This window comes from Physeter macrocephalus, chromosome 4 (assembly GCF_002837175.3).
Source record: "Physeter macrocephalus isolate SW-GA chromosome 4, ASM283717v5, whole genome shotgun sequence".
Taxonomy (NCBI): domain Eukaryota; kingdom Metazoa; phylum Chordata; class Mammalia; order Artiodactyla; family Physeteridae; genus Physeter; species Physeter macrocephalus.
The window spans coordinates 124,234,878-124,247,447 of NC_041217.1; the positions used below are offsets into that span (position 1 = coordinate 124,234,878).

The following is a 12,570-nucleotide window of genomic DNA, read 5'->3' on the forward strand; positions in this document are numbered from 1 at the left end:
GACTTAGAGTCTGTCATACAGAGTGAAGTAAGTCAGAAAGAGTAAAACAAATACTGTATGCTAACGCATATATATATGGAATCTAAAAAAAAAAAAAAAGTTTCTGAAGAACCTTAGGGGCAGGACAGGAATAAAGATGCAGACATAGAGAATGGACTTGAGGACATGGGGAGGGGGAAGGGTAAACTGAGACGAAGTGACATAGTGGCATGGACTTATATATACTACCAAGTGTAAAATAGATAACTAGTGGAAAGCAGCCGCATAGCACAGGGAGATCAGCTCAGTGCTTTGTGACCACCTAGAGGGGTGGGATAGGGAGGGTGGGAGGGAGATGCAAGAGGGGGAAGATACAGGGATATATGTATATATATATAGCTGATTCACTTTGTTATAAAGCAGAAACTAGCATACCATTGTAAAGCAATTATACTCCAATAAAGATGTTAAAAAAAAATAAGAGTATATATGTACCCACAGTATAATTTAATAAATAGAACCAGTACTTTTAACACCCTCTAGGTATCCCTCCCTGACTACATCTATTTGCTCCACAAATTCCTGAATGATGTTTACTTTTCTGCTTTTTAAGGAGTTTTACCACACCTATTTAAATCCCTAAAAAAAGAAAGAAAAAGTCACATGGTTTTACATGTTTCTGAATATTATATAAATCAAATCATACTATGCATATTTTTCTGAGACTTTTAATAATTCATATTATTAAATAATTCACTGATTAGTTAAATTAAATTCATTCATTTTGATGTAGATGTCTGATCACCATAGCATAGTATTCCATTGTATGAATATACCACTATTTATTTATCATTCTCCATCTAATTGAAAACTACAGCTGTTTCTAGTTTTTTGTTTGTATTCCTATTATATATTCTATTTATTTTTAACATATATTCTGGTGTACAAGAGTTTACTTAAGTTATATTGCTGGTTACAAGAGATTAATGTCCCTATGAATAGGTCTCAGCTAATGATTAGAAGGAGTATAAATACATCAGCTCCCTCACCCATTGTGCTTAACAACTCTGTGATATGTGTTTAAACTGTTTCCCAGAGTTTCCCAGAAAGATTAAGGTCCAGTGGTCCATACTAGTAAATAGCTTGATAACATATCCTTAATTGGTATTTTCTTAGATCATTTTCTAAATATATTGCTTGATTTATTTTCTAAACTTTTCTGCTGGGGCACCCAAACTAAACACAATTAATATTTGTATATCAATTTGGTAGGAATTCTTTATACACTCTTAAGACGCTGATCTTATAGGGATTATTTTTGCTACAAATATCTTAGTTCAATTTGTAATTTGGAGTTGGATTGATTGTATCTGGCTTCATAGAGGATGTTTCCATAAATTTGCTCCCAAAGGAAGGTAGGATTCGTAAAAACAGAAAAGAGAGAGAAAGGAGGCAGAGGAGGAGTGAGGGGTTCTATAATGTAGAGGTAAGAATTCACCTGAGATGGGTGACAAAGAGAAGATGAGTTCTAGAGGGAATACTTTATGTATAAGAGTATTAGAAATTAAGATTTGAGAATATCAGTAGGGGACAGGATTTATAGGATACTTAATGCTTGACGCAAAGGTTTGAACTTTATCCTATAAGAGTAAAAAGAATTTATTGTAGATCTTTGTTTTTCTCTATTTTTTCCATTCTTATAATACATTAGAGCTCATACCCTGATAGTAAAATAGTTTTTATGATAATGGCACAGATGTCCAATAGATTACAATTCAATTTAACTACTATCTTACTTTGATGTCCTTTTGGTTCCTATAGTCATTTGAGAAAAGAAATCATTTATTACTTTTCAAAAAAGAAGATTAATATGTGTAAAATGAGAAGAATGTTAAAACTTTTTATATAATAATTTATTTTAACATTGTAACTATTAATAAATAAAAATCCTTTAAAAATACTAATTTTCTAGTTATAGGGACAGTTTGAACTACTCAGCTTACCTTAGTCTATTTTTCCACACATGTATGCACTAAATGGTATTACATTGTACCACTTCTTTTGATAAAAAATATATTTCTTTAGGCTGCTTCTCTGGCAAAGTTTATGATGTAAGAAAATCTGGCTCTTACACAGAACACTTCTCTAAGGATTTAAGAACTGACTACACTGGACAGATTCCAATTGCAAAATTGGACTGCCAAAAATAAATTATATGAAAAAACCAGAATACAAAGTAAGATAGTTTTTTCAGTCTGCTTATAAACGAAGATGTGTTGACATTGTATATCGAATCTTTCTTTTCTAAAAATGTAGAATTAAAGGGTATATTTATACAGTATGTATTGTTTAATAGCATGTGTATTTTTTATTTCAATTTACTTAAATAAGAATTTGTTGAATGGTTACTCTGCACTGAGATTCAAAATTAATGCTTTCTTCCTCACCTTCCCCACAGCATTATATTCATAGATTTAGCAAAATGCTTATAACAATCATATTTTATACAAGTTTTGGGAATTTTTTATTCCTGGAATAAATTATACGTTCTTTGAGGACAAGGAGTTTTTTAAATCTCCTCAATAATCTAGTATTGTATTTTGAAAACATATTATTTGAAAATATATATTCAGTAGGTCTGCTAAAAAGATATTCAACTTTATTCATTATTAATTTTATGGTATGATTTTGTAGCTTTAATAGTGACAGTGGTCCCACTTGTCAACATCACAACTTCCAGAGGAACATACAAGGACCTGCAAGGAAGAAGATATTCTTTAGCAAGCTAGATAAACTCAATGAAGATGAAAGTCATGGGCTGTCTTTATCCTCCTCCAAGATACTCAATGAAATCCAACATTTTACACTAAGTAAGGGAACTCTAATGAAAGGTTTTCACATTCCTAAAGGCTTTCACATTCCTAAAGTAACTGGTGGTTTTCCACATTTGACATTTGATTTATTAAAAAAATTCAAAGTATTTTAAAATATATATACTGGTAAATAATTCTCTCTCTAAGGAAACATTTTCATTTTATTAATGGCTGAAATTAAAAGTGGAGAAAAGAAAACTCTCTTACACTGTTGGTGGGAATGTAAATTGGTACAGCCACTATGGAGAACAGTATGGAGGTTCCTTAAAAAACTAAAAATAGAACTACCATACGACCCAGCAATCCCAATCCTGGGCATATACCCAGAGAAAACCAGAATTAGAAAAAATCCATGCACCCCAATGTTCATTTCAGCACTATTTACGATAGCCAGGACATGGAAGCAACCTAAATGTCCATCAACAGAGGAATGGATAAAGAAGATGTGGTACATATATACAATGGAATATTACTGAGCCATAAAAAAACAAAATAATGCCATGTGCAGCAACGTGGATGGACCTAGAGATTGTCATACTGAGTAAAGTAAGTCAGACACAGAAAGACAAATATCACGATATCGCTTACATGTGGAAACTTTAAAAAAAGGGTACAAATGGACTTATTTACAAAACGTAAGTAGAGTCACAGAGGTAGAAAACAAACTTATGGTTACCAGGGGATAAGGTGGGGGGAGGGATAAATTGGGAGATTTGCATTGACATATACACACTACTAAATATAAAATAGATAACTAATAAGAACCTGCTGTACAGCACAGGGAACTTTACTCAATACTCTGTAATGGCAGATATGGGAAAAGTATCTAAAAAAAAAATAGAAGGGATATATGTATATGTATAACTGATTCACTTTGCTGTACACCTGAAACTAACACAAACTGTAAATCAACTATACTCCAATAAAATTTTTTTAATTAGCATATTCAAATTGCAATAAAGAAAGCACACTAGAATCAGACACCCAAAATGTTTAGTGCTTGAGCACGTGGGCATTGATGTCAGAAGACCTAAGTTTGAATCACAGTTCTTTCAGTTATTTATCTCTGTGCCTTTTACAGATCACTTAATCTTTGTAAGACTCAGTTTCCTTCTTTATAAAATGATCATACTAATATCCACTTCCAGAGTTGCTCTAATGAGTAAATGATTACCCACCCCATATTAAGAACTCACTAAATGGGAGCAATTGTATTACTTTTCCTTGGTATTGTTTTCATTCTGATCTTTCAATATTAACTAGAATACTAATTTAAATACTTTTATCAGTGCTAATTTTATTGTTGGAATAGGCAGATTAAGATTGGCTGCTGACATCCTTGTTTCAACATTTTTCTTTTCTAATTGCATTTACTTTAGAAGTTTAATGAAAACATATTACAGGCATTTGACCTCCATTAGAACAGTTAAACCAAATTAAAATACAGGTGCTATAAATTTTGATTAAGGAGCCAATGTAAAATCTCCTACTCTAATTGGAAAGATATTTTACATCTATACATTTTAATTTATAACCTTAAAGTTATAAAATTAACCTAACATTATCAGAGGACATTTAGAAAATAAAGAGAAAAGAAAAATGTTGCTCATAATTCCACCTCCTTAACACAACTATTATTACCATTTCATGTATTTAATTTTGATCTAATTTCAAATTAATTATTTTAACATCATTGCAAACTTGTATCATGATTTCTCCCTTTACTTTGTAATTATCTTTCAATTTTGCTGTATAACCAGAGTGACTACATAATCTATCATTCAAACTAGGACACTTTTGAGTGTTAAAAGGGAACTATTATTAATCATGCCACATCAAGAGGTATAAACTGGGATGACTTGAGCAAACAGAGACATATGGTCACCCTATAAATAATCTTTATAACCATCCAGTGGATGTACCATAATTTATTAGCAATTTCCTTATTGTTGAGCATTAAGAATGTTCAGATTTTTCAAACTGTATCTTTTAATTTAAACCAAAATTGAAATGTTTCTTCAGGATTTGTGAAATATAATAAAAGGAGCCCAGGAATTTAAATACTATCTTTATGCATTTCCATATGTAAAAAGTTACGTAGATAATGTTTATCTACTTCATAATTGCCATGAAGATGAAAATGAAATAACCTAAAAGCCTGAGACATGCTAGGTTCTCAACAAATGTTGGTCCTTACTTTCTCATTGAGAAGTTGTTATTTTCAATTTTATTGTAATAATTTTCACCAGTGACTTGGTTAAAGCATTCAGACTATACTATAACGTTCACATATAAAACTAAAACTAGTACGCTAACACTTAAAACTATAACTTTCATATTCCAGGGTTTTCATGACTTAACTACTTTGTAGATTTCTGTATCTAAGAAAATAAATAGAAAAGCTATAAAGAAAAATAAATGAAACCTAAGTCTATTTTTTAATAGAGCAAATTGATAATCTCTGGTATAACTGATCAAGTAAAAAAAGAAAGAAGACAAAAATTATTGATACCAGGAATGAAACAGAGAGCATCACTAGAGATATTATAGATATTAAAGGGCTAATAAAAAATATTATGAAAAATGTGGTACCAATAAGTTTGAAAACATATGAAATGTACACATTCCTAAAAAACACAAACTATCAGAAATCACTCAAGAAAAAATAGGCAATTTGAATAGTACTATACAGGAAAAAAAATTTCAGACTAATATGCCTCATGAATATAGATGGGAAAATCCTTACAAAATATTATCAAATCAGAGCCATTAATTTATAAAAAGTGTAATACTTCATGACCAGGTAGGGTTTATTTATATCATCATGTCAATAGATATTTTTTTATGAAAAACTTTGACAAAATTCAACGTCTATTGACAGGAAAAAGTCTCAGCAAAACAGATTTCAAAGATTTGGCAGATTCTAAGGTGGACTCCATAATCTTTGCTTTCAGAAGTTCATGCCCTGGTAAAATCTTCTCTTCTTGAGTATTGGTAGGACTTGTGACTTGCTTCTAATCAACGGAATGTGGCAAATAGGATAGGATGTCATTCTCATATCTGTATTACATTTGTGACTCCATCTTGCTACGATACTCACTCTACTCTGCTGTTGACCTCGAAGAAACAAGATGCTATGTTGCGAACTGCCTATGGAGAGGGTCACCTGGCTGGGAACTGCACCAGCCTTTAGGATGCAAAAGTGGCCTCTAGCTGTCAGCCAGCAAAATGCTGGGGCTCACAGGTTTATAACAGCAAGAAAATGAATTCTGCCAATAACCTGAATGAGCTCGAAAATGTATTTCTCTCCAGCTGAGCCTCCAGATGAGACTGCAGTTTGACTGATCCCTTGACGGTAGCCTGGTGAAACTCTCAAACAGGGAACCCAGCTAGAGCATGACCAGATTTCTGACCCACAGAAACTTAGAGATGGTAAATATGTGTTGTTTTAAGCCACAAAGTATGTGGTAATTTCTTACACAGCATTATAAAACTAACACAGATTTTGGTATCTGGTATTGGGATTCTGCTGTAATAAATTCCAAAAAAATGTGGAGAGGCTTTGGAACCAGGAAGTGGTCAGAGATTGCATGACTGTTGAAGAGCATCATAGAGAAAGCCTTGATTTTCTTGAAAAGTTTGAAAGTAGAAATCTAAACTTTGACAGCCCTGCTGGTAAAAGCTCAAAAGGAAGTGAGAAATGTATTATTTTAAATTCCCTCAGCCTGATAAAGGGAATGTATTTTTTTAAAAAAAGAATAAGTAACAATCATATATAATGGTGAAAGTCTGAATGCTTTCTCCCTAAGATTGGGAACAAGGCAATAATATCTGTTTTCACCTCTTCTATTCAACATTATATACAGGAGGTCCTAGCCAGGACAATAAGGCTAAATAAATAAATAAAAGAAGTACAGATTGAAAATGATGAAATAAAACTGTCTTTATTCACAGGTAACATGATAGTCTACATAGAAAATCACATCCCTTCCCCCACAAAGCTACAAAGTATTTACTAGTACTAATAAGTGAATCTAATAAAGTTGCAGGATATAAGGTCAATATACAATAGTCAATTATATTTCTATGATAGAAAAATTATTTGTAATTGTCCCCAAAACATGAAATACTTGGAATAAGATGAACAAAACTTGTACAATATTTGTAAACTTAAATCTACAAAACATTGATAAAAATTTTTAAAAGATCTAAATAAGTATAGAGATATATTATGTTCAGAAAAAGGAATACTCAATATTTTTGACATGTCAATTCTGCCCAAATTGATCTACAAATTCAATAAATCCTTATCAAAATTCCATATTTTGGGGTAAGCTAATTATAAAAATTATATGGAAAAGCAAAGGGCATAGAAGAGCCCAAATAATTTTGATAAAGAAGAACAAAGTTGAAAGACTCACATTCCCTGACTGTGTGAATTACTACAAAGCTACAGTAATTAAGTAGTATAAAACTGGTGTTAGGAGAGGCATATAGATTAACATAAAAAATAGAGAATTCAGAAATGGATCCAAACACATATGATCAATTGATTTACAAAACAGGGACTCAGATAATTTTATAAAGAAAGGATAATCTTTTCAACAAATGGTACTGAACAGTTGGATATCTATATGCAATAAATAAATAAAAAAGAGAACCACAACCCTCACACCTTACATATATATTTACAAAAATCAACTTTAAATGGATCATAGACCTAAATGTAAAACCAAAACTACAAAAGTTCCAGAGGAAAGCATGGGGGAAAATCTTTATGACTATGAATTTAGTAATGATCTCCTAGACAGGACAAGAAGAATAAACCATAAAAAAATTCTAAATAGGGCTTCATGAAAATGAAAATCTTTTTATATTTGAAAGTCACTATTTAGGAAGTGAAAAGATAAGTCAGAAGAGCAAACAAATATCTGATTTTTAGCCAGAATTTATAAAGAATTCTTATAATTCAATAATAAAAAGACAAGTCAATAAATATGAACAAAAAATCTGAACTTTTAACAAAGAAGCAATACAGATTGTAAATAAATACAAGGAAAGATGCTAATTTGACATTCAAACTATAAATTAAAACTACAGTGAGATATGACAATGAGATACTATATCTACTAGACTGGCTAAAATAGAAAAAAAAAAATGACAGTACCAAATTCTGACAATAATGAGGAACAATGGAAACTCAGATTGCTGGTTGGAATGAACAATGAAATAGTTATTTTGGAAAACAGTTTGGAAATTTCTTATAAGGTTATGCATACATGTACCGTACTACACAGAAAACTACTCATAGGTGTTTACCCAACAGAAGTGAAAACAGGTGTTTACACAAACACCTGTACAGAAAGGTTTATACCCACTTTATTCATAATAGCCCCAAACTGGAAACAACTTAAAAGTCTATCAACTGAGGAATAGATAAACAAATTGTGTTATATTCATACAATGGAATTCTACCTAGAAATAAATGGGAATGTAGTACCAATTCTTGAAATGGCAGGAATAAATCTCAAAATCACTGTGTTAAGAAAAAAACACTAAGTATGACACCATTTATATGATATTTTGGAAAAGACAAAACCATGGGGACAGAAATCAGATCAATGGATGACTGGGCTGAGGGAACTTTTTGGGATGATGGAAATAGTCTATATCTTGATGATTATGGTGATTCTGTAACTATATACATTTGTCAAAATTCACTGAGCCATACACCTAAAAGAGTGAATTTTACTGTATGTGAATTATTGGGTTGGCCAAAAAGTTCATTTGGGTTTTTCCATACATCTTAGGGAAAAACCCAAACAAACTTTTTGGCCAACCCAATATATCTTAAAAAAAAAACAAAACCCTGACTTTAAAATTGATATACTATTTAAATTGACTTTTTTTTGAGTAATTTTTTAATGAATTCCCAAACTTGCTTTTAGTTTTAGACATTTTTTGATGAAATCAGTTATATTCATTTATCTTTTAAAAAGTTAAATATATGAAAGGAATTCAGAGACATAGCCAACAAATCTATAGATTTTAAGCTTCTTAAATACGTAATTTATCATCTGACTTCCACTCTCAAAGACCTGACCACGATTCCTAAATACAACGAGCTATTAGAATTAAAGATCTAGAAATCAAAATAATTCATCATATGCCCTGGATTATGACTTAAGTGAAGGACATGTCGATAGTCCTGTTGTGATAAGTTAGCAATATTTATTTCTTTTATGAGAAAGTTGCATTTTGGTCTAACTGTTTTGGAGAATACTTTTCACATTTCTTTTCCCCCCACCATATGCTACATTTGAGGTAGAATATGGTTTATTCAAACATAGTTTATTCCTTGATGTTCCACACTTTCTACTAAAGGCCTCAAGTTATTTCACTAACCATTCACTGTAAAGAGCCTCGTCTAAACTTCTACCTCATTCTTTTACATTCTATTTCATTTCTAGTTTCACCTACATCCTCTTCTCATGATCCATAAAGAAACCATCCTCACTACTCCCTCTCCTCAGCCTATTGGTGAAAATTTTCCCTTTAAATTCCCTTTGATAAACTTCCTTTTGTCTTCTTCTGGAAACACTAGATTCATTCAATGCCTTTCCTATGAACTTCAGTTTCTCCCAGGCTCCCCATCTTCATGTGGACAAAGGACTGAGGGATTTTGCTCAAATCCTGTCAGTTTTTGTATAATTAAAATGCCAGTCTTACTTTGTAACTCATTATCTGCATCCCAATACCACTGATTAATTTCATCCACTTCCAAATATTACTACAACTTTCAACAGACTTTCTAGATTTTACATATACTTCCACAGATAAGTGACTTTAACATTCAGATTCAGGGCTTACCCAATCCATTCACTTCATGGTTTCTTGAACTATTTGATTCCACAATACACCCTATCACTATGGCACATCGTAATTTGAAACATGGTCATATGCTGGGTTTCACTTTCCCTTGGCATTTCTCTACTAACAGATCATGACACACAAATACCCTATTTCTGATCACAGTATTTTTACCATCCATGTCTTCCATTAGGCTATCCTCACAGAATTGTCTTTTTGCTCTTCCTGTGATATCTGGTACCTAAATACAGTACTCCCTTTTTCTGATCATACTTAATTCATTTTCCACCTTGAATCACATGACAGCTATTTGCATGCACCTTATACACTTGCACTCTCTTGAACTTTCATCAGAACCTTGATGCTAATTTTCCAGCATGACCATAACTAATAACTGTTTTCTTAGTTTTGGCACTCTTCCATGGAATGTTGCTTGAGAACCACAAAAAATGATGACACGGTTTCCTTCAAAGTAATGCCATCTTGTGTCAATTAGGCCTTCATTGTTACTCAGCAATGCTTTTACTCATCTTTTATTGAACTATCCTGATTTGATTATTCCTTTCCCATCATTCTATTAAATAGAATTTTAAATACAGCATTTAAAATTCATTTACTATGTGAGTTTCCTTTATCTTGGTACATTATTATCCAATGGAAATATAAAGATAAATAAAATGTAATCACTCATACTCACTTAGAAATGGGATTGACACTGGCTTCAATAATTGTTAAACACTTACAGCACTTTATGTTTTCTGGAAATTCTTGTACACCTAAAATTAAGAAAATAGTACATAAAATATACTAAACAATAGTTTTAATATTAAGAAAAATTAATTAAATACACAGTGTAAACACCATATGGGTAATCACATGTAAGAATAATAACTTACTAATATAATACATTAGTGTTATATAATATACATACATTTTAAAAATAAAATATGAGTGTTAAATAATATTTTATGATAGTAATAATTGGAAATTAGATATAAAATTGAGGACAATTTAGCATAGGATATACCTTGGCTGTTTACTAATCTAAAGAAATAAAAATAGTTGGGATTATTTAGTTATTATAGTGCTGCTACAAAAGAAAGGGGAAATCAGCAGATATAAGAAAACAGAAAATAAAATCTTTACTCTCTTCATTTTGTAAGATTGAGAAGATTGAACATGTACAATGTAAAGATACCTAAGGAGAATTCACAAAACCGATAGATATTCCCAAACTATTAAGAAGCTCTAACACATTTTGTGCACCTCTTTCTTGTTGGCACAGAGTGCAGCTCTACATCTGCCTGAAAGGGTGACAAGGTGAACAACCTTTCCTGGGGTCCTCTCTGGAGTCTCTGAGGTAGTCAGCCTGGCTGACTGCCCTTGGAGAACTGCTCATCTGCTGTCACAGCTGTGCTGTTGGCTATGTGACAGAAAAACACAAGTTTTTCTTACTGGAAATCAGTAAGCCAAAATCCAATCCATAAATTAGGATTTTATTCAGAGGAGTAAAAGATGTGGAGGATGCTTCAATCAGTTGATATAAATGAATTAAATATATAGTTGGCTCTCCATATCCACAAGTTCCACATCCACGGATTCAACAAAGGGCAGGTAGAAAATATTTAAAAAAAAAACAAAAGAAAGTCAGAAAGTCCAGAAAGCAAAACTTGAATTTGCTCCACACTGGCAACTATTAACATAGCATTTGTATTTCATTAAGTATTATAAATAATCTAGAGATGATTTAAAGTATACAGGTGGATGTGCATAGGTTATATGTAAATACTACGCCGTTTTATATAAGGGACTTGAGCACCTGCGGATTTTGGTATCTGCAGGGAACCAACCAATTTTGGTATTTTCTGGAACCAATCTCCCACAGATACTGAGGGATGATTGAAGTAAGCCCTACAAAAATTAGAAGGGAAAACAACAATATGAAGCCATTCCTATATACCTGCAGTACTGCTTGCTCTCAATTTTTGAAACTATTGTTAAGTGTTTAAAAAAATGTCTGTGAAGTACTAGTCCTGCCAAGTACTTCACATATGACAGAAGGATAAGGAACACTTTGTGGTAGTATTTAGTTGAACTTTTTGATGATAGATAATCAAGAAAGAAAAGCCTCCACCTTCCTAGAGTCTGTTGACCTAGACCACCATGTCCACAGCATTTCAAGGTCCAGAGAAGCAGCAGGAGGAGAACCAAACCAAGCAAGTCATTCACCAAAGCAAAGTGAGGGTGTGAAAGATGGTGTGGAGGCATTTCTCATGCCGCTTCTCTCTATGGGAAGATTCACCAGAAACTGTGCTGTCCTAAAATTATTGCTGAAGTATTTTCTTAATAAAAACCCAAGGAAGTTTAGGAGCACCATTGCGTATGAATTGAATGAGAAAAGCAATTACCCTTTTTGGAAAGGTCATAACACCTAGAGCTGCCCTTATTAACTAGAGGTTAACAAAATGGCACGGAAGTCAATAACATAACCCTTAGCTATCCTCAACTTTTCCCCTGAGCATTCATAGTCACTTTGGATATCTGCAACCAACAGGAGTATAAGGCTTTTACTTTTCTCCCTTTAGCTTTTTCTGCCCAGTTACCAATCTGGGCTCATTACAAGCCAGTGTGCCTGATGCCTTATCTCCACAGGTGCCTGCCTTAGGATGATATTTCCTGCAATCATGTGTAAACCAAGACATGGAAGCAGAAGCAAATTAAAGTATGATTTTAAAGAAAGGACTGTAGTGTATCTCTTTATCTTCTGCTGAAAATGGAATTCCCTGCTGGGTGAAAATGCTACCACAATATTTGTTAAAAAAAAAAACAAACTCATATTATGTTGTTT

General features: G+C 32.3%; 1 protein-coding gene across 15 annotated transcripts in view; it reads right to left on the reverse strand.

Annotated features, from left to right (window-relative positions):
• LRRC7 (leucine rich repeat containing 7) overlaps positions 1–12,570 on the reverse strand; it is a 499,495-nt gene that overhangs the window by 253,773 nt on the left and 233,152 nt on the right. For all 15 annotated transcript variants that reach the window (XM_028489260.2, XM_028489268.2, XM_028489261.2 and 12 more), the window contains one exon: positions 10,420–10,498. In XM_028489260.2, the coding sequence (XP_028345061.2) occupies positions 10,420–10,498 (79 nt within the window). The remainder of the gene's footprint in view (positions 1–10,419; positions 10,499–12,570) is intronic.